The sequence below is a fragment of the Anguilla rostrata genome, chromosome 13 (genome assembly GCF_018555375.3).
Source record: "Anguilla rostrata isolate EN2019 chromosome 13, ASM1855537v3, whole genome shotgun sequence".
NCBI lineage: Eukaryota > Metazoa > Chordata > Actinopteri > Anguilliformes > Anguillidae > Anguilla > Anguilla rostrata.
This window is the reverse complement of record NC_057945.1, coordinates 25,347,049-25,370,922: the sequence shown is the minus strand read 5'-3', so window position 1 is coordinate 25,370,922 and position 23,874 is coordinate 25,347,049. Positions and strand designations below refer to the sequence as shown.

The window sequence follows — 23,874 nt, the reverse complement described above, 5'->3', positions numbered from 1 at the left end:
CTGCTGGATGCATAAAGACATCCAGGCTGAGCACAGCTGCCCACTTCATCAATCAGAAAACTAGGCAAATAGAGCAATATCTATCCATATTAAGCCACTGCATTTCATTATGATATCTGTCATTCCTGTGGTTTCTTACTCTTGCTTAAGGACACTACATATTTCACACTGGCGCGTGTTGCACAATGAATGACATGCCAGGGTATCATGAGTGTGAATTTGTTTAGTGCACCCCCCAACAGAATTTCCTGAAAGACAGTCTAATTTTGGGATGGTGGGGGGAGGGGAGGTCCTTTGGGGTGGGGTTGAGGATAAGGTGCACGGGAAGGGAGGTACAGCATTTCTGGGTGCCAGACAAAAACAGAAAGGTTAAGCAATTAATCAAATTCAAACCAATACTCCAACATTGTGTATATACCATGCATATGCAAATGTTGCAAAGGCTCATTTATTTGTCTGGCTACCTCAAAAACAAGGCCAGTACTTATGGCCACACCTACACCGGGGATTATGAGTATGTCTATGTGTAGGACAGATGATTGTCATTCAGTACAATGCAAGGACCACTTCACACAAAGAAGTTCAGCTCCCAACATATTTTTTATTTAGCAGGCAAGGTCCCTGCAGTATTGGGGCCTAACATAATGTTCATCTAATAAAGCCTGCAGCCAAGTTCCACAAACTCTTCAATGAAGCAACCCAACCCTCCTCCTCAAACAAAGGAAAGAGAGCGGGGGGAACTGTTTTGAAATGAACTATTATCAGACTAAAGAGAGGAAAAATACAGAAAAAATATCTCAGAATGAGAAGCTGCAAATTCAAACAGTTTGTATACATATCATGAATCTAGGCATGAGCAGCAGGAAACAGAAGGGATGGGGGTGGGGTTCGCATGCAAAAGGGCGCACAGATGAGAGCGTAACCATGGACACATCCTCTCCATGTGTCTCTATAGGAGGATGTGCTATACACATCACATCCCTCTCTCCAGACAAACAAGCTAAATATAAATACCGCAAACAACCAGTAACCGTTTCCCATCTTCAGTCCAACAAAATAACGATGGGTAAACAGGGCAAGGGACCAATCTCACAAGAACTGATCTCACTAGATTATTCAAGAGGCTGCGTTCATTCTGATGCTGGCAGATGTGAAGGTGACGGGGATGAGGGGGGTTGTGGAGGAGGGGGGGAGCGAGAAGCCACACGCACGCTATGACTCCGAGCTGTATTTAAAGCACATGAAATAGCACAAAGCTAAAGAACAGGAGGTTCTGTAGCCTTATTTTTGTAACAACGGAGACCGTAAAGGCCAAAAGCTGTTTTGAGAGACGGGTCAGCACATGCTGTCAGTCAAACGGGGCTTGTGTCAATGGGGCAAGAGACAATACACAAGGAAGGTGGTGCATCGGAGGGAAAACAGTGATAGCACCTTACTACATAACCCCATCAATACTAATTACAGAGGAATGGGTCTGCTCACGCCTGATACGACGCTAAAGCCAGAAGTGTGTTTAACAACAATAAAAACAGACTATAGGAAGCTTATTACTGCACTTCCCACATATTACGCAAGTGCCTCAAAGAAGTTCATATGACAAGCCCTCTATCACAGAAACACAGCTTCATGCCTGTTTTGTCTTACGGCAATCGGCAATGGTGAGTGCCAGAAGCATAGAAAACAAACTGTAACCAGAGTGAATGTTTCAGACATCTGAGGAACCCAAAATCAGTGAGGAGAAGAGAGTCTTCGCATTAAACCCTGGACTGAAATTGTCCATCACCTCTCCAGTGGTGGTCCATTTCTCAAAGGACATCTAAAGCCCAGCTCACTGTCACCTTTTCATCAGACAAACACATCAAATATGAATGGGGTAGACCAATTTCCCCTGTTCATCCAACAAATACAGCATAGAAGAAGACAGGAGAGGGGGCCGTGGAATTATTTATGGCAAGGCTGGGGGTGGTGGGGGAATCTGTGATGAGCGGAGGGGTGGCCGATCCATCGCACGCAAACAATGGCAACAGAAGGGTCTCTAAAGAAGAGAAAACACCAGATGGTGAGGAATACCCTCACTGAAATCAATCAATTGTCTTAAACTTTCACTCACAAGGTGAAGTGAAAGGGAAATGTGGTGCGAGTTGTAGTCCAAAGTGTGATTTAAGAAAGACAGCAAGTACCATGAGCCCTGGGAGCTGACACACCACAAGGGGCTTCACTGAGAGGCAAAGAGCATCTCCGTCCTCCACCCCCTCCTTCCGTTCTCAAAACTGTGGCAGGTAAAGCATGACTCAATCCTGAGATGCTTCAAGAATAACTCAAACGCCTACGATCGTCCGCCTCTCCTTCCTAAAGTAAACTTGTTTTCGTTTAGTTCCGAAAAAGAAATCAGCACGTCATTTATTGCTCACTTAAATCCATTTAATATACTCGCTGTCTTTGTGTTATCTCTCTATATATCTCACTGAGAGCTCCGCCATCTCCTACATAACCATGTGCAGAAACACATCCACGTACACTTTCACCAGTTCTACAGACACACACACACACACACACACACACACACAAACACAACGACACAGAATCACTATGCTTATTCATCTGGAATGCACTGGTCACAGATGGGCCATGTTGACAACTCTCCCCAAGACTCCCTCTGTTTTCCTGCCACCCCGCTGGGCCCGATGAAGATTCATCTCTGCTCCCAGCTCATCCCACCTCTGCGGTCTCCACCCCCTCCCTCCCCTGGGTCAGGGCCGTTGGGCTGACAGGGAGGTGTTTATGAGGAACAGAGATGGGGGGTGATCATTGGTGTTTATGAAAGATGATGGGAGATGTTGGATCCCAGCAGGTAGTGGGGATCATAACAGTGATGGTACTCAGGGAGGAGGTGGGGGTGTTATTTATGCATAGAAGGTAGGGCAGTCCAGCTCTGATCTAATCTCTGGCAGAGAATAAGTTTTCCTTGTTTGTGGACATTCATCCGGGGCAACCGCTTCACTGTTCTCAACAGCATCTGGATGGGATTATGATGATGATGATGATAATGATGAAGATGGGGGGCACAGACTGTCCATTATGAAGTACAGAGTACCAGTGAATCAGTCCAGTGACATCAGTCCAGATGGCAGCACAGGGGGTGAGAACAGGCAAACTTTCTTAGAGGAAGAGAAACACCCCCAGGCCCCTCACGACGCTGCCACCTGCACAAGACGAGCAGGGGTAATTAAATGCCATCCGAGTGCCAGCCACGCCCTGTTCATTAGATAATGTACCCAGCTGTCCCAGCTCCGGCCTAAGCAGGCATCTCCTGTTCTCGCAGAGCTGTGATTAAAGCTGCATCACCATCGTCTGCACTGCATTTACTGTAATCACAGGCTCTGGCCACTGCCACACTCGCTTTCCATCATTATGCCAGTCTAAAAGTGCCTTTCTTCTCCAAATGATAAGAGGGCAGGTCAGGGGGGCCGGCACCAGGGCCTGAAAGAACAGACTTTGTGTTCTGTTTTTGAATCCTCTTCTCTGAGGTCTGAAAAAGGAATTCTGGGCCTGCTGCGGGCCTGCAGTGGTGAAAGAGCACTGCCCTGTTGTGCTGTTGAGTTTTGGCAGTAAGGAAAGGAAGCTACCTCACTCTGAAAAATGGATGGCCTTACAAATTGATTTGGATTTGTTTGAAAGGGGGGCTTTCATGGTCCAAAAAAGGAAGAAAATGTGGCATGACTGCTACATGCAAGTCTGCGTGTTTTCTGGCGGCTGGTTAGCCTTCTAGGTAATAAAAAGTGTACTTCTAAAAAATGGGAAAATACTCTGCAACCAAAAGCAGTCACATAAATCATCTGATCAGCATAGAAGTCAGGTGCAGGAGGTGTGGTCTACACTGATGGATATGCACTCACTGGGTTTTATATAGCTGCTCAAGAAAATGAATGGAGGAAAGAGGACTTCAGTGGCTCAAAGGAAGATGGACACACCTCACCTTTGCATCAGTCAACACATATCTGCTTTGCAGAAGCTCCTGCTGGGGATGACAGTGTGCAGCACTGGATGTTTTAAAGGAACAGTTCCTCTGTAACTCAGCTGCAGAATTCCCACTTGTACCCTTTAACAGCCGTGGGCCTCATAAAGACGTACACCACTTACCTTTTGACCGCATGCTCATCCCATAACTGCGTTACACCATCACTCTTCAGGCCAGGGTAAACGCGCAGAACAGAGCACATTTCTGCAGGGGCGTGGCTATACACTGAATCACACCCAAATTCCTCTCTGAATTATACGGGGGGACACAATCAAGAGATGGGCTATGTTCCAGAGAACACACGCATATAGCAGGAAAGAGCATGCACCCCAGAGTAGAGTGTGCATGCACTACACATGGACACAGATCTGCCAGCTCAAATGTGTGAGCTAGCGCTGGACAGAGCTAGCAGAGTGAGACCACATGTCTCTCGACTCGTTACGGCCAACAGCCTGCAATCAAAGAATCTTCAGGGCCTGTGTCAGTATTACACGTTTCAGAGCCCAGAACATTTAAGCCTGGATCAAAAACACAATGCCAGCTTTCGTTCTTAGAAGATCAGGTACTTCTTTATCAGCACCCATTTTTTCCCTTGAAGAATCTCATGCATGCTGAGAGCCATTGCATAGCCAGGCCATGATATGACTGTATTACAATACCCACCCTTCTGCTTAAACAAAACTCTTGTCCATTTCTACCCTGCCTCCATCCCTTGTACTGCACCTAAAAATGTTACCCGCTTTACCTAAATCCCACTCAAATCTCCCCCTCCCTCCCACTTCCCTTTTCACCGCAACTCCTCATACTTCTGTTATGGGAGGTGCAGCAGTGAGACATGGTGTCAGCCCCAGGATTGTGATTTGAGGGTGACGCTTGCGACTGTGCCCATCTATGAGCACCTCCATATCTTTTCAAGCAGGGCACTGCTTCCCTGCCAATGGGGAGAGAGCCTTCGCCCACATCACACACAAGAAATCAACTGCCATTGACGCGTGGGGCAATCGTGAGACAAGAGACTACCGGTAGCTGGTGCCCATTTGACAGTGGATGGCTTGGGTCTGCTTTTCTACCCACAGCAGAAGGAGCTGATCCTAGAATAAACCAACTTGCCATACTAAATTATTGGAAATTCATGGCTGTTTCATCAAGGAGGCCGAAAATAACGACAACAAAAAAATCACACTGGACAAACAAGAGCCTCTTCAGATTCGAAGACATGTTGCTGAAATTCCTTTGGGACATAACGCAGAAGCGACAATACACAGATAACGAAACAAAAAGAAACGAAGCCCCTGCTGACATTTTGACAAGATGAAAGTCAGAGAATTTGTTGTTCCTGTTGTCTTCTTTACTTTGAGTTTTCATTTAATTAAAAACCATTACCATGACCTTTGAGTGCAGCTTTTACCCCAAAGTGGAGCTTAACAATCTCAAAAACTACTTAAAGCACCCAATTATTCTATTTCCGGCAATATTATATTTTTCCACAAAACATATCCAGTGAGTCTCTCTCAAAGCTGAACAGGCCCTTTTTTGGAGGGTGTTGCATGTTTTTTCACCTGCTCAGTCTTGATTGGTTACCTGACCGGGAAGGACAGGAGTGCCCCTCCCATATCCTGACCACACAACTCCTACAACCAGATCAGATCAGCAATCAGAAACAGCATTTCCCACCTCATATCAAACTTCCAGATGTATTTCAGGGTAAATGTATACAGTGTTGTTGACAACCTGCAATCTAAACCATTTTTTTATTTTTTTATTTTGTTCCACCTGAGTGAGACAACCTGTCAGTCACCTGACTGTTACAGGTTAATTTTCTGAAAAAAATAAGGAACGCTGAGTTTGTGCAGAACCCATACCTTGATGTAGTTATCCATCTGGGGGTAGACCTTGTAGATCCCCATTAAGCAGGACAAAGGGGTCCTGTTGGGGAAAGTGGTGGTGACCACATGTGCCACCTCAGGGAAAGAGAAGATCTTGAAGCCAAACTTCTTGTACAGACGCACAAGTTCCTCATCAGGCTTCTCCTCTCCTTCACTCAGGATATTACCCACTGCACAGCGACATTTCTCAGCAGGCACCTGTCAGAGAGAGAGAGAGCGGGAGAGACAGAGAGAGCAGGAGAGAGAGAGAGAGAGAGAGAGAGAGGGGGGGGTTGAAGCTTAGCACTGACAGTCCTAGCAATGGATTGCATGCACAAAAACACATGTATAAAATGCAATGCATCCTCGTAATATGATGTTATCAAGGTTAAGTCAATTTGCTAAAATGCAGTATCACACCCTGAATTACAAGCATCTTGGTAAAACATTCAGTACATCAGGCAGCTTCAGCATGTCAGGCAATGCATTAAGATAAATGCCTTCAGAGCACTCTATACAGTAAAAAATATGCTTCAAAGTAAATACACCAATTGCAACCTGGTCCAAACTATTTCATTGCGCTATCCATCAAATTACGTAGTATGCAAGGGAGACATGGGTACCACTCACAGCCACTGCATGTGAAATTAGCCATTAAAATAAGCCAAATAAACCTTTGATGTTTTCAGACCAGGAGCATTTATCCCAGATATAAAACAGACAGAAATGCTGACCAAGAGCACATTCACTGGCCACACCCATGTAGTTGAAAAAGGTGGGAAAAAATGCTAACCTAAAAAATATAGGCCTACGTAAGAGTAACACATTTATGTAAATCATTCAGGTTTATCCAATGAAACATATTTTTCCCCAGTGTAGACACAAATCGCCAAAAAAGGAAAAGCAAGGTTGTCAGTGTGAGGTATGTTTTACATTCAATACACAAACTGTATTCTTTGCATCCTCACATTATAAAAAGAATATGACATAGTTTCATTTTCCTAAACTTAAACCCTGTGAATGAACTTCACTGGACAAACTAATCATTCATAAATTTCCAATATAAGATTAATTTACCTATAAATTTGATTGATAGCTCTTAAGCAACAATATTTTGATTATGAAATGCTTGCTGGCATTGTGATATTTATTCAGAGCTTCAATTAGACCTAGATAAGCATCCTTCATAGCTGCGCCTTAACCTATTAAGTATGCCACAAACTCTTCCCTTGGACCTACATTGTTATTTTTACAATCAACCTCTTCTGGTTGATGGAACCCACATAGACTACCTCTAAGGACCAAGTCCATGGAAGGACAAACCGGTCTCTTTCAACTAATCAGGGAACAGTCAATCTGAGAGTGACACTAGTTCTACACAGCTCATTTCTCAGCCTCAGAGTAATGACAGAATTGCCAAGGCTTTCAGTTTTATCTTTCCCATAAACCATTATTTCAAATGGATTATGTCATTATCGCTGCAGGACTTAAGAAGAGCATTCAAGTAAAAGGAGTATTGCAGAGCTGCAGAGGAAGAAAAAAACTGCATCAAATACCAGACTGTGAATCAGACATAAAGCCGCATTCTGTCTGGCTGTCAGAGGAGGCTGGTTTGAGTGGCACATGGGGGGAGGGGGTGGGGGGGTGGGGGGTGGGGGGGGTCAGTGGAAAAGGAACCATCCCTTTCTCGCCATTTGATTTGCTCCATCTGTGAAGCCTGGCATTTGGGAGCAGTGTACATATCAGCAGATGGTGCTCCATGCCGAGCGACACATCTCCGACAACCTCACCATGAGGCAAGACAACTTCTCTTCCCAAATACTCATCTCTTTACTATTCATCTCTCTCCTGTGATCTCTTTCTTCTTCTCGCTCTCTCGGCGTGCTAATAAAATGAACTCCAATAATTAATAACATATTATTGCATTACCAATACGTATCTGTCACTCCCTTTTGCTTTCATCCAAGTCTGACAGATACTCTTCCTGCTTGTTGACAGGGTCTGAAACACCATCTGATGCCTGCTCAGTTGTCAGAGGCTTCCTTCAGATTTTTGTGCAGACAGGCCAGCTTCACTTTCAAGCCTGCTACTGAGCTCACCTTCTAACAAGGGATATCAACTGAGAACTCAAAAGGTCTTGAAGAACCAAAACATAATTAAAGTGATGCCTGCCCTGTCATTATATTGCTCTGGCCCATCCATTGTTGAGCACTAAGGACATGAACAGAGACCCAACACTCTCTTTCACAGACCCCCAATAATGGACAGACCATCATGCAACATAATGATTGATCAATTATTATGCACTGACAGCTCAATCTGGCAAAATTGGTACCAGTACATTTTTAGCAGAGCAAGGGTGTTTTTGGGGTGAAATCTTTCAGGAATTTTAAATGAAATAAGTTTTCCAAGCACCACCAACTAGTCAATCTTTCAGCTTAACTTCAGCTTGCAAAGCTTGGCAAGACAGTGAAACGTGGTGGTACGGCTGGTGGCACAAAAATGTCTGTTAAACTCTTAAGAGAAAACAAATCAAAACTAAAAAAAAAAAGAACAAAAAAATTCCCCATTGGCAAAGCCACCATATGGGTGATAGCTGACGCCACCGATGCAATGACATTCGGCAATCTGTCACCAGAGTCTGCCGCCTTTCCCTCGCTCGCTCGTCAACCTAACCTCCCCGGCAGGGAGAGCACAGGCACAGCTGTCCTTGTACAGACACTGTGAATCAGACACATAAATAAAAAAATTAAACGAAAGAAAAGCACTTTTATATTCCGACAGGAGGTAAGTGGAGGCGAGCCAAAACAACAATCCACATCAGTAAGACACACCTATAACTCAGCCGGCTTGGTGTGGCTTGTGTCATTGCTGTGCTGACATTTTTATTTATATTGTTGCTTATGCTCACAAGGGCAACTCAGAAATTTGATTTGAATTACCAATATTTTACTCAGGCTTTTGGGTGGCATAATTAGATTAAACGTTGGATCTTTTTATATTGGATAATTAGCTTAAGCGTGGATGCTCCTAAACCCTGACTGTTCCAGTGTGGACTGTGGTCATGATACTGAGCACTTCCACTGGATACTGGCCACACAAGTGGCACTATCATTCCCCATGGAGGGGGAGCTGTCAGCAGGTCTATTCACATTCTATTCCAACCTTCAACACCAATCTAACTCTCCCTCAGCAGGTTCAATGAAGAAATGCTGACATAGGAATTATTATTAAACATATAAAATATTTGGCATGATCCCCCCACCCCCTTTCTCATCTCAGTAACGAGCTTATTAGGCTGACTTGCAGTCCACAGACAATTCATTCAGAGCCCGTGCAATCACTAACAAGTAAATAACACTGACATTCGTCACTGCTCAAGATAAGATATCGGTTTCCTTTTGGATCTTTTCATTTACATCCAAAAATTTGCTGAACAGGCTACCCTTTCCTTCCCCGTTTCAGCAGCTACCAGGCTGCTGCCACCAAGGAAGGACCACTAAAGAAGCAGGACCTAATGAAACCTTTACCAGGAACATCAGCACAGGAGAGTACTTTAAATTACAGTGCTGACAGACAATGGAGACAGAATACAATGGAGTCCAAAGAATTTAAATTAGACAAACTACCTTTCTTTTCACACTAAGCTTTACATGAAGGGTGGTTTGTTTATTTTTTTTTCCATCAATGTGCTCAGATTTTTCATAAGGCTGACACACAGGACCAGTTTCAATCTAACCAATGACTCCCCTCAACCCTCATGATGTCAGAAGGGACTACATGTAAAGAAAAATATTTTACGTGTCATAAAAAATGTAACATTTGATTAAATTGGTTACTCTGGGTAAACTATAAAGAATAGGAGTTATATTGAATCTGGGCCTGGGCTTGCAGAATCTCCGAAGAACAGGAGTCATCCATTTCCTCTCCTTCTGGCTCCTCTGGTTAAATCTCCAGAGACCTGTTGAAGGCAAGGGTAATTTCCACAGCAATTTTCCAAATGGACATGTGAGGGGGTTTTATTTTTGCTGAAGGAAAAAAAAGAAAGAAAGAGAAAGCGAGCATCCTGAAGATGTAATTCTTTATTAGAGGACACATAACAAGGATTTACTTTTCTCATCTTCCTCTTGCACTGCCCCTCAGAACTGTCACCCCCGGGGACTCTGTGCCCCCTCACGCCAAAGCGCATGTCTCATGGCTCATTGCTGACGTGAGGCGGTGCGAGACACACCTCTGGCAGGATTTATTTTTCAGCAGCGGCGTGCGTGTAGTGTTGATAAAAACAAAACAACCTCCGTTTAAAGGAGTAACAAAAGCCAAAGAAAATCTGCATACTCAATCAGACTGCGGGCCGTGGGACCTGACTCATGAAATCTCATCAGGGTGAGTCGGCCAGTCAGCTATTATGGCCGTTAAAATTAACAATAAAAAGCAGTGAGGACCTTTGCCCCTGATAAATTCTGATAGAAATGCTACCTGGGTGAGGTTTTAGCCCACTGATGTCTTTTGTCTTTCTGCTATGCAGAAAAATGATACTTGTCCATTGCATTGTGAGCATTATTGAAATTATTTGTTAAAATTATGATGAAAAAAATATATTAATTTCTTGGAAATTCGGGTGCAGTTAATTTCCATGACAAATGCATGGCAACATACTGATCGTTTTAGTTTACTATTAGACACCAGGAAATTTAGTAAATATTCAGATTTCCAAAGCTTGCGGATGATGTGAACTCAAAAGGAAATTATGTTTAAGTGTTTTATTAAAAAATAGGACTCTTTTTTTTAATGTGAAATTGGACACGTCGTCGAGGTTAGACTCTTTCACTAGGAATAGATAAACAGACACTGAGCGATGGCTCCCTGTCTGTATGGGAGAGATTAATAGGGTGGAATAGCCATGATGGGTATCTGTTGGGGCTCGGGGGAGGCTGGTGCTGAACACCCCTGCACCTGCTGCAAGCCTGATGACATGGGGCTGGGGATCACGGGAACTTCCTGTAAAGGGGGGTACCCCATTAGCCGGAATGATGAAGTACTGCTGGATATGAAAAACTACCCCCGTCTTCATATTTCTCTTTTTGGCACACATGGGCATGATGCGTTACTCTTCTGCACCCTCTCCAAGGAGGTCACCTTGGAAGTAGGTCAACTGATTTATACCCAGAATACTAGAGACTGTACCCCCATCAAATCTTCAATCCAGTGTAACATGTGTGGGGGGGAGGGATCATTCAGTAGTAGTAGAATTGTACATTAGATTTAGGTCTAGCCCAGCAACTTGAAGTCCGCAGGTCTGACTCCCATTGGTACCTTGCTCAGGGGCAAAGCAGTATAGAAGTACTTTAATAAATATTAGGCCATATTGATGGATGCTATTTAAACCTGTGCATTTATGTCCCTCCAAACAGTAGTGCCTGCCAAGCAAACAAACCAAAACAGTTATTCCAAGCACACATCTTAATTTGTTTTCTTTTTTGATGCAAAGAGATTGATTCAAACATAGTCCAGTGTATTTGGATAGTGACAGACTTTTAGTTTTGGCTTAGTACAGAATATTGGATTTTAAATGAAACAATGAATATGAGGTTAAAGTGCAGAGTGTCAGTTTTATTTGAGGGTATTTACATCCATTTTGAATGATTTGTGTAGCAATTACAGCACTTCTAATACAGAGACCCCCCCAATTTACTATCTATTGTATGGGAAGTGCAGGATAAATAAAAGATAAACAGATAACGATTACTCCTCTACAAAATTGGTTCCTCAGCATTAAAACAGTGTGTGGGCTTCACATCTTACTCAGAAATACTGCTTATATAATTAGGCAACTCCTCATAAAGTACAATGGAATTAAGCACAAACTCACAGTTTGCCACCACGACATGCAAGACCCTTGCCTCGTAACTTACTGTAATGGGAGTGGCGCCAAATATGTAATATACGCACAGAAAAGTCTGGAAATGCATATGTAGAGAATCAGAGCGAATCAGAGCCAGTTCATAAAAAGTGCACGTGGGAAGATTTCCACGTTGGATTCCTGAAACTCCTGGAAATGGACTCCTATTGCCTGAGTGCCACTGATACACAGGTATTTCCATTCCAAAGCAATCGCTTCACTGCTGGGCTAGAAGTCACTATCCACTCCAACAGCCACTCACAAAGAGCGTGCTCCAGGGCCAGAGAGATAAAGGGATTACGGCTGCTGCACGCGGACGATCCATCGCATGGCTACTGCGCGGGGAGTCATAAACAAGGCCGGGCGGACGGGGGGACTCAGAGAGCAACCAGAGCAGATGAGTGGTTAGTGTGGCAGGAAAGGGAGCATGGGGACAGTGAGGCAAGAAAGAGAGAGAGGGAGGGAAAGAGGGAGGAGAGAATCATCAATAAGGACAAGGCTAGCTAAAGGGAAGGCTGCGATCTGGTTCCCTCAGACAGCATGCTACCAAGAAAAAAATAAGGCAGAACGCAACCTGCCTTCTGCTGCTGTTGATCTAACTGATCAGGAGTCTTTCCTTTCCAATAGCCCAGCAACATGGCAAATACAATCACATTTGTATAAAACAGAATCTTAACAGACGTATTACACTGGTGAGTGAGTTCCAGTAGCTTTGACTTGTTAACAAAAAATTAATGAGGCTAAAACTTTGAATTGGGTAAATAGTAGTTATTCCCCGTTACTCCACATTCCCTGCAGTCATCAGCGAGGTTGGTTTCTGCTTCCTGGAATATTGTCAATACTCCTGTTAACTTCCATGAAAAATTCCATGGCCAGAGATAAATTTGTCTCTTTATCACTTCTGTGTTGTACAGTAGGTTCTAGCACAGGCAGAAGGGATAGGTTATACAAAACAGTGGGAAGTCACAGCACGCCTAGTCAGCTTTGTAGGCCAGCAGACTACAGAAAACTAAGACTTTAGGGGCTGCAGAGGGCTGCAGAGGGCCATGGGAAGGGGGTGTGGAGCGGGACCGCTGGTGACACTGTTTGAGACGTTGTTGGGACTTGGCCCTCTTTGGTTGGAGGGGAGCGCTATCCCTGCGGGTAGCACAGCGGCACTTCCCACATAATTAAACAGGACAGCTGGGGAGTATTGGCATGTGTAATTACCGGAGAAGACGAGCTTTCTGGCTCCAGGCAGGGACTCGGCTGCTGTTGGTCTCATATGCTTATGGCCACCCTCTCTTTTTTCAAACTTCCTCATTTACTCTTCTTTTATTTCTGATTTTGAGTGAAATGGCAGAACCAGCAGGCTAGGCAGCAGGGAGGGAGAAGGAAGGAGCTTTCACAGGAGAAGCATGTGAGGCCGGAGCTCTGTACATAAAAGGGAGAGTGAGGCAGGAGGAGAGAGAGTGAGAAAGAGAGAGGAGAGGGATGAGAGGAGAGTGGGTTGGGGTGAGAAGAAGGGAGGGGGGACTGGCCACTGTGAGAGATAGCGCTCAGAGACACGCTGCTCGCAGAGAGCAGGTAAGGGCTCGCAACCAAGAGCACTCTGCTTTTCTTAAAGGTCACATCCCAGCATGCCAGGGAATAATGACACACATCACACTCCCAATCTCAGACGCCGGCGTTTCTGTACAGACTGAGTTCAGAAGACCAAGAACAGAAACAAATCTAACTGGAGTCGGATACATTTTTTCTTTGTTAAGCAGTCCCAGTTATTAAGGGCGGAAGGTTGGATTAAACAGGGAAACAACAATCTTTCACATTCTGTAAATCATTTTTTCACCTGGACCAGCACTGTACTGATGGGCTCAGTGTACACCTGGGGTGTCTAATTTGGGATTTGAACCTGTGACCCCTCTTGTCTAAGTCATACTGTATCACATCCTGCACTCTTGTAGGCCCTGTTGTCAATTTACATAAGAGCAGCATATGACCAAATGCAAATGTGAAAATCATGAAAAGCTCCAATGAAAGCACACGACTGAGGTGCTTGTTGTTTTTTCACATTTGGATATTTTCCACCATTGCTGTCCTTCACGGACTACCTAAAAAGTCCTATATTATACCTCAGACAAATTCAAACAAATTTTGAATTCTGTGGGGCTCCTTTGAGTCACAGCACATGGCAGTATAGCAGCACAAATGCATTATACATGCGTAGGCACGTGTAAACAAAATGTGTGAACAAAAATGTGTGGCACTCAGCTAAATGTAGTTCTGTGTGCCATGTAGATCCAGGATGTGCCTTTCAAATATATTTGTAAACCCTACCAAGGTCATGCTGGGCAGAGAGGCATACCTGCAGTGGTCTAATGGACCACTACTGGCTGCTAATTGTTTAGGAATTTTACCTGGAGAGCCAAGCTCAATGAAATAGTCTATGCTCCCAATCTATGAATCAAAGAACTGCAAAGCTTTAAAGAACAGGTGGATTTCTACAGAATGGGCACGTAGCTTGGATAAAACTGTATAGCCCAATTCTATGGGCTCTGACTGAGGGGGAAAAAATAATACATCCATTCATTTCCATCCTAGCCTGTTCATTCTGACCATGCACTGGTAGCATTACAGGTTCTGCCATGGATAAATGGAGAAACTGTAGACAGACCTCTCAAACACTGCAGAATTAGTGCCTTCACACACCTCCAGACTGCCCTCCGTTTAGATCCCTGGCTCACAACCTCTATCTATTAATGCCTGTCATCTCCTCCATCAACAAATCACAGAGAAAACAAGAGAACAACAGAGCAGAGAGAGAGAGAAAGAGAGAGAGAGAAGGCTCATTGCCTCAGCCCTTAGAGCAAATAAAGTTCCTCCTGCATACCTTCAGCCATACAGGAAACACAGGAGAAAAATAAGAAGAGTTGAACTTTGAACTCAGAGCCTCCCCAGGGGCAGGGAAAAAAGAGAGAACATGATGAAACCTCCTCCTGACATTTCACAGGACAGTACTGACTGTCCCAGGACCAGGGAAAGTCACTGTGACCCCCCTTATCTACATTAGCCATTGCTGGACCCAGGCCTGCAGTCTTTTTTTCTCCTGAAGAGTTCACAAGAGAAAGCAATCAAGAGCACAAAGGCTGACAAATCCAAATACTACTCCGCCATCCACACCATGTGGAAATCCCTGGCCTACAGGGAGTTCATCCTGGCTAATTCCATTCAGAGTCAAAGAGGATTAAGTTGGGGAAGTAAGCATTTCTTCAGGACTCCTGTCCCTGATAGCAACCTAAACAGCTCTCTGCTGGAGTTTCTGACCTTCACAACCCACCCATATCAGCCCCTCAGGGCTGGACGGTAATGAGCTGAACGCATCAGGCCAATTAAGATGGCAGAGCAGGATACGGAACGAGCCATCATTGTTAGGCCTGTGAGAGCCAGGGCCTCGGCTAATTGGGAGCCTGGGAAAAGAGAGCGATTTGGCACCTCGAGGCTGGCATATGAATGGTGGACGCCAATCACTCAGGAAGCCGTTCAGTCCCAGACGTGGGGCGGAGTAAGTCCAGCCTGCCCCCCACGACTGGGGACAGCCGGAAGCCGATTTGGACGGTGAATAAATCAGCAGAACGCGTGTTTGTTTGGGATCCTGGGTGCGGCACACACTCTGCAGCTCTGGCCCTGAGTGCAGTGGTGTGTCAGTGCTAACTGTGGCAGGTAGTGCAGCGGGGCAACAAGCAATTAGCTCATAACCCAATGAAGGAGGTGTTCATCTGCCAGGATTGCCCCCACCTCATATCTAAATGGGTGACACCTTAGGTTAGCTCTACTTCTACATCTTGCCTGAGCCAGCTGCACAGGTGACAGTGCAGCTCAGCTGGTGGACAGCACAGTGAGGAATGAGTAAATGCCATAGCACTGAAACATCCCACTCTGCTTTCAGCGGTAATGGGCAGCACACTCATTGTGTAGGCCTGCGTGTCTGCGGAACTGCTCCTCAGAAGCACTGACGGACGGCGCGGCAGCCCGTCATGGAACATTCCGTTTTTCCCCAGTTCCATTTTAAGACGAGACAGGACTACAGAAAGCAGAGCATGAGCCAGGATTCATACTTTGCCTTTAGAAATACTGTGGTATACTGTCACTGGGATGCAAAACAAATTATCCACCAGGGAACAAAGATTTATCGAATTCTAAAATAAGGATTGGCAGGCTTTATATACATACACAAATGCATGTGTGTGTGTGTGTGTGTGTATGTATGTACATGCTCTAGTTGTATCATTGAGAGTCAAATAAGGAATCTGATATTTCAACCCTGACTTCTCCAATCTACTTAGTACAGGGATGCCCAACCCTGTTCCTGGAGGTCTACCATTCGGTAGGCTTTCATTTCAACCCTAATTTGCCACAACAGATTCTACTAATTAGCTGCTCAGCGAGATCTCTAGCTGTTGAGTGGGGTGTGCATAGTTAGGGTTAGAGTGAACACTTACAGGACAGTAGAACTGCAAGAACAGGGTTGGGCTGCCCTGATCTAGGATTATTAGACAGGCAGAAGGAAGACAACTAAAGGACACACCTGAATGTTCCTGATTTTCCGAGTGGAAAGGTTATGTTGTGCGGGTTCATGGAGGAGTTGGGGATGGGCTGTGGGGCTTACAGAGACATTCCATTCACACGCCCTACCGTGAGGGACACGCTGAGTGTGGCTGTTTATGGACGTTACCCTCTGACAATCCCCAACAATCAAAGAGTCTTCCAGAGCCAGCTCTGTGGAAATATAAACTGTGATCGTATTTCAGAGACAGGCAAGGGCTGGGCAACCTAGATCATTCTGAGTACAATCCACGCAAGCAGATGTCCACTATTATGAAAGGCCAACCTTTGGACATCACCCCCTATCGATGCTCTCTTCGCCTTCCGAGGCTACAGTCCACACATCTTCCCCGGAGACACCCAGAAACTCCAAACAGGACCCTCCCTAATAAAAACTATTACTTTAACAGGGGTCTTACTGCACAACATACAGTCACACCACTAATCAGAGAATCACTAAAAGCAGAATCAGAGAAAATTAACTGCATACCTTTTCACAAGTCATTGGTCTGATAAAAACCTCCAGCTTCCATGATTAAAATGTAAATGCTTACTGATTATTTCTGACTACACCATAGGCAAAATATGGAAGACTACAGAACATGAGACTGGTGAAGGCAGCCTACTGTTTATCGAGTAACTCTTTCGCGGGTAAGTCCTTCTTCTCATGAAACATAGCGGCTATAGAATCCACAGTTTATCAGTGCCATCTAGCGGTGAACAAAATTCCTGCAAATATTTTAGTGATTCGTACTGTACATGTGAAACAGTAGGCTAAATCTTCAAACTGTCCACCACAGTCTCATAAAATAAAAACAGAAAAACCACTGAGTTGATAAGTGCAGGTCCACCAATTCATATCATTTAATTTTATGATTAAAGTAAATGGGGATATAGATCCATGTAATATGTGTCCATGAGAGCTGTGGCATGCCATAGCCTCACCACTAGATAGTAGTATTGAGATAAAAAAATTTTGATTTGTGAGCAAAATCATTAGTGCATTAAAACATCTTTTTTTATTATTATTTACGTTTAACATATGTAACCTCTAGATTGGCACAACCACTGAAATATTACTAAATAGTATTACGCAGTAATAAGGTGTGCCCTATGCAGTTAAACTGGACTGTATTACTTTGTAATAAGGTGTGTCAAATGCACTTAAAAAGTGTATTGTAGTATACAATAGTAAACTAATGAGGCGATATGGAAATGACAAAGGTAGACCAATCGGTTGCAGAGCATGCTGCTCAAAAGCCACAATTCATTTTTTTCATCATGTCACCAACTCCCACTCCAGCCATCCAAAATATGCTAGTTAATGATTAGCATAATTCTGTGCAGCATGTCATCCTGAAGCACTACCTGTGGGACAGGGGCAGGACGCGGTGAACTGCTGACGAATGGCTGAGCTAGCAGGCTGCGGCTGCAACAATGCTGTGCCGTGAGCGCTAACAGTTCATTTAATCAAGCACCTGCCAAACACCTGCAATTAAACGCAGCGTAGACAACATTTCACTACCAAATAAAATTATTTTATACAGCAATCATATTGTAGGTTTTAATTTTGCACCTTGTCAAATAACTTCAGTAAAGTGAATGCTTTACTATGCCGCACCTGATTTTTTGTTATGAGGTCTGAGGTTAAGTATATTCCAGAAACAATGCAATCAGAAAAATAACATGTCACCCTCTCCTCTTCCTCCCCATATTCTTTCCAAACCACTCAAAGACCATTCCATACAATTTAAAAATAGGACAGTCAACCCATTACTCAAACTGCACATAGAAAATGAGCCATGTCTGGTCCTGCATTTCTCCATTTCTCCAGTGTATTACTTTTAGCTCTGGCTGTCAGCAATTTCAGCATAACAATATCCTGTGGCTCAGCCACCATCTTTCATGTAGTTTATCCAGTGGAGGCGTTTCCACACTATCCTGATATGAATATTCAGCCAATTAAATGTGATATACATTTTCTTCTTAAGCTGCAATCTATTGTGATGTTTTGCATATTTATGCAACTTTTGGACACATAAATCTTACTTTAATTTAGATTGTGACAGTGAATAGTAGCACGCATGTACATATACATTTACACATGTGCAATTACTGTCAGTGATCCAACAAGGCAATCACTTTCAGGCATGGACACAGCTGAAAATGTCACTTCACCAGGGATCCACATAACCAAACGGACAGTCAAGAAAACCTATAGGGAAACCCCAATCAAAAAAGAAATAAATGAATAAACACACTGACGTCACAAGAGTGATGACGCAAAGATATCCACAACAAGTATCTGCGCAATGCAGATGTATTTAAACACAGCGTAAGGACACAAGAGCCTGAAATTAACTAATTAACTGCCAGGGTTTAAGAAAAGGGGCCAGAAGGTTGTATGTCTGAATTCCACATTGGGTATTGCGTATGTAACCTTTGAGTCAGGTACTTGACCCAAATCACTAAGGTAATCATCATACCTTGTAAATAGAAAATGTAGGCTACACAATGCCTGCTTGGAAAGTGGCACTGGATAAGATTGGCTGCTAAGAAAGTAAATAATAGCTATAACACTGTGTTCTTTGTCTTTTACAATGTCCCTGACCAGACGTGCCCTCACAGAAATGTTTTATTTATTGCACAGTTGGGAAAATTTAAGAGCGATTCCAGCGCCCCTATTGAAAACAAAGGTCCAGTGTTCCTCAGAGATTGTGTCTCACTATTGTGTGTTTAATAAAGTTCTGAGCAGACCTGTATCTCCTCAGCGCATCTTCCCCAGAGAGTGAGGACACCAGAGGAGGGAAACCAGACTGGTGTGCCATGCTACATTTTCTAAAACTCCACAAACCTTTCCCGCTTTCCCAAATTTGCCTATATATTGAAGCTTTTATAAATCTTATAGTCAGGTGAATTTTTACATGCTGAGGTCTGTAAATGTTATTAAACAGTAGTGAAAACAATTCTAGAAGGGTTTATTTTCTATTGCTTTTGTGCAGCAATACTCAAAAAATACAGAAAAAACTGTCATGGGAGGAGACAAAAGAAATTCTCTAGAGCACTGTTCAACATTCAGTCCATTGTGGTAAACTGTATAAAGGAGGGACACCCAAGCAGTCTCTCTTCTCATAAGTAAATTATCTCTTGCTTTTCGAGACAAACTTTACCAATGCCTCTGTGAATGGATAGGGTGAAAAATGTCTCAGAAAAAAGGGCTGCCACAGAACAGGCACCATAACACAGCCTTACAGCTATCCATAACACTACAACACAAAACGGGTGGAGTTACTACATGTCACTAATTTAAGTCCTTTGGCAAGTTCATGAGTCAGTGACTGACAGTGCACTGTTGCTCCCCTCATTATGCACTTCAGGCAGCCTCACTTTTCCACCACTACCAGTGATTTATGAATGAGCCAAAACCTCTCTCTAGGGTCAATTCACAGCTGCATGCACAATTAGCTATATTTGGCGAAAGGCGGCTTCCGATGAATGGAACAAACGCACAGATGATCTGTGTGTGGTGGTGGGGAGATGCAGGCATGAAAGACAGAGGATGCAGGAAAGTGTGACGTGTATGACGCATATCAGAGACTGTCACGTATCCTAGCACCGCACAAGTCAGTGCTCTCCCAAAAAGCCTAACTCTGCTTGACAAGAGTCCCTACTTCTCAAATCATATGCCACATCATTCTCATGTGGACCTTGTAAGTACATGACCGGACTCACTGTTACTGTCTGACTAAGCACAAAGGCAGTGAGCTTGTGACCAGTTTGTGAAGTTCAGTTAACAAGTAGGACACTGCCAATGTTCCACAGAGCAAAGTTTACATCTGGAAGTACTCTAGTAAAAAAAGAAAAAAAAAAAACAGGTGACTGAAAGGCCCTTGCTTTGCATTGTACCAGTTCCTTTCTGAAATATGCAATTATGAACACATGCTATCAAAATTCAGTAGTTCTATGGAGTTCTATGTGCAAAAAAGAGTGGGAACTGTAGTCCCTGTGTGCTCCCAGACAAAGGGGAGTGCCACAGGCATCAAACTGAATGCAATTAAATCAAACATAGGTCTCCTTACGTTCTCATATGTAGCACACAGTGAACATTAAGATCCTGGCACTGATTCCAGAATCTAAGGACAAATAGTGCCCAGCACCTGTCACTTTTATTGCCCTTTATTATTTTATTTTATAACACTAAAATATTAATGATTGCTTTTAGAGATAACTACTACAAATGTCTACATTTTCTCACAGTAAAGTGAAGCATGTATCATAACATACTTCTTAAAAGAATGTTCTGTGGCAGGAAAGCAACTCTGAAATGGGTCTTAACCAATGGCAGGGGGGAGCCTGGCTGAGTTAAGCTAGGCCAGATATGTCTGAAGTTGTTTGGTTGAAGTCCAAAATAAAAACAAATAAATAAATACCAATCCCATGCTCATACACAATTCCGGTAACTACATTGAACTGGCAACCTAGAGACCAGACCCAGTCCAGCTTATTAGAGAGCCATTGATTATGCTTTGGCTCAGAGTGTTAAGCACAGCAAACTACGCTGGGAGTATAGATCGATAACAAATAACCAGTTTCAAACAGCAGCATGTTCTTAAGCCCAGTGTACCAAGAGCTTCTGACATAAGCGCTCCACTCACTACCACTGTAACCAAGGGAGAAACATTCAGCACCCAAATGCTGACAAACCAACCAAGGGCTTACAGCACAAAGCCAGACACAGTCAATACACAATAACGCATGAATTCAGTAGAAGTGCTTCTGGATTTAACATTTAAGCTCACGGCTCTCACAGTGATTGACTCATCGCCCGACTTTGTCCCGGAAGCATGCAGAACCAGTCCACGTGGCAGTAAAATTAGGGATTCGGCTTCCCTCTGGTGAGCAGCATTCTTTCCCCCTTCAGACATGATCCGTACTGGAACCTCCAGCAGCTCAGCAGACAGAGGCTTCCATTAAAAGCATACAGAATGCTCCAAGTCTCCGCCCGGTCTTACCAAAGATTTCCTCCATCATGAATCACACATAGCAAAGGAAAAAATGAGGCAGCCCTCAGCTAAAGGGGCCAAACTCAAAGCACAGCATCTCTCATCTTGTCCTCTTATGAAGCCAATTTCGTTGCAGCCCCTGGGTGTCTGCGCCCATTCTCCAGTGCACAGTGCTTCAATACAAAACGCATCATGAGGACCCATTAGGAGAGGCCTGATTACAACTGTCATCTGAATGTGCGTAACTTTTCTGTCGTTTTCAGAGTCTGCGGGTCCTTGCTGTTGTTCCTTTAATGTAGCTTAACGCTCATTACGTCAGTGTTGTTCTTGTTTAATGTTCAGCGTGGACATTGACATGTCATTTCAGTCTGCGCTTCTTGCCGTTTCTTTCAGGACTATACTTTCCTCCTCGGGGGATTTACAGCGCTTAGATTCCTGAACTTTTTCACTGCAGGTGTTTGAATGTATGAAGATAATCTGAAAATAACCACAAGAATCACAGCAGTTGGATATTGTGGATATTGAGTAAAGACTATAGGTGTACTATTGCCTTGTTTTCAACAAAAAAAACAAAACAAAAAAAAAAATTCTTGCATTTAGCACTCTTATGCAAAGCTACTTATTGTAAACAAAAAAATGCAATGTCTTAAAAGATCGGGAATCAAACATGTCCTAATTCCTCAGAGGAGGAAAGTACCCAGTAGATGCTATCTTCTCACAGGCTACTCTTTTGAAGGCCAGGCCTGTTGAATAAACAAGCTTCAGGGCACAGGGTCTTATGACTTCCTTGTGTGAAACTCCCAGCCTACTTTATCACTGTACCATGTGACTCCACGCAACAAGTGGTTTGTTTAAAATGACAGCACCTGTTGCAATGCCAAACTTAGACAAAACATACCTGAATACACGTACACACTCCAATGACTGAGTGTAAGCACTGCTATATGCAGTCATAGCCTATATGCCACTTTAAAAACCGGGTCAATGCGCCTTCTATTTTGAATACAACATTCTCGCAACCATTAATTTTAGGAGGAAATAACCGATTGCACAGAAATTATAAACACGGCAAGTGCAATACCTGGATTTAGAGAGTGAATGGGTAAAATAAATCGTTAAAATTCCTTGGACTCTCTTCAAAATGTATCCAAACCTATTCTGCCAAGTTGGAAGTCAGAAGCCGGAGCCAGTTTCAAAGCAAGTATAATCAAGAGTAATTCATAACCCTCCACCCTCTACCCCAATAGACTACATTGCAGTGATGAGCGCAATGGTCAATTTGATCATGTCCATCACATATGTCAGAATAAGGTGAAGTTACCACGCGTGCAATGAGCTTATTATTTAACCATCTTGCATAAAATGTTATTCTACGTAGCGCGCGAGTCTCACCTCTTTCGGGTCATCATAATACACTCCAATGCAGCAAAGCTTTGGTCCAATACTGCAACTTTCGGTGAAGGTTGACCCGCACTCTTTGTAGGATCCCTCTCTGAATTTGTAGGCAATTGTTATATTCTTGATTGGAGGGGAGCCCGTCCGGATGTCGACGTTGGACAGCAGTCCCGAGTATAATACCAACCCAACAATGGTCACAAGAAGAATCAAGAGCAGCAAGACTATCAAAGCCAATATCACAATATCAGACATAGCTACCTGGCAAGCTAAACACGAACTGACTCAGGAATTAGCTCTGGCAGTGCAATTATGCGTGACTAGCAACTAGTGCCACTATCTTGCTAAATAGCGGCAACAAAATCAACGGAAAATCCCCCGGAATTAAACTGATTTAGCGAACTAAATTGGCGATACAATAAATATCCTTATATAACGTTGGATAGCTTGCTAGGCATCTAAATACCATTCGTCAACGTTGGAGAATTCGTAAGTACAACAGAAGGTTATCATCAGGCAGGTTACATTACCACTTCCCTAAATACAGAAACATGGTATACAGCTTCCTGGACGTCAAGGATTTCCGTTTTTATCTAGGGGGGGTTTCGTTCAAGTAAGCTGCTACAAAACCGAGATGTGTCCTGACTGACCCCATCCTTATCATACACTTGGTGAAAATCAAATAGATCTGCTCTAAAGACACCAAACATAAAGGAGATTTTATATTCAAATACGATTAAATCCTTTCGTACATTCGATTCCCTCCAATATATGAATTGGTACAGGCCACTGGAAGCACGAAAGATGGGGGCGGGAACGTGACGTGCCACGTTTATTTGTCTTATTCTAAGATGATTACTGCAATAACAAAAGCAGAACAGAAAACTCAATAATATCTGCTCAGCCAACTAAATGACCAGTCTCTGGAAGCTGTGTAAACAAAAGAAAATGCTAGTTTCTAGCCTATTACCCGAAAACAGGACGGAGATTTACAGTACCACTCCAACCATAACAAAGCATATCTCATCCAACATCGTTGAGCTGGTGTGGCAAATGAGGGTTGAAATGAAAACCTACAGGATTGTCTCCAGGATCAAGGAGTCGCTAGATCCA

The 23,874-nt window shown here is 43.6% G+C and overlaps 1 protein-coding gene across 2 annotated transcripts in view; it reads right to left on the bottom strand.

The window, feature by feature from the left end:
* tex264a (testis expressed 264, ER-phagy receptor a) overlaps window positions 1–23,319 on the bottom strand; it is an 80,515-nt gene extending 57,196 nt beyond the window's left edge. Inside the window, exons 1-2 of one of the 2 annotated variants that reach the window (XM_064304162.1) lie at window positions 22,759–23,319; window positions 5,881–6,102 (exon numbers count right to left, since the gene is read on the bottom strand). In XM_064304162.1, coding sequence (XP_064160232.1) covers window positions 5,881–6,102; window positions 22,759–23,016 — 480 coding nt within the window. In that variant the 5' untranslated portion in view covers window positions 23,017–23,319. The remainder of the gene's footprint in view (window positions 1–5,880; window positions 6,103–22,758) is intronic. The other variant, XM_064304163.1, reaches the window with a different exon arrangement.
* Window positions 23,320–23,874: the final 555 nt, after the last annotated feature.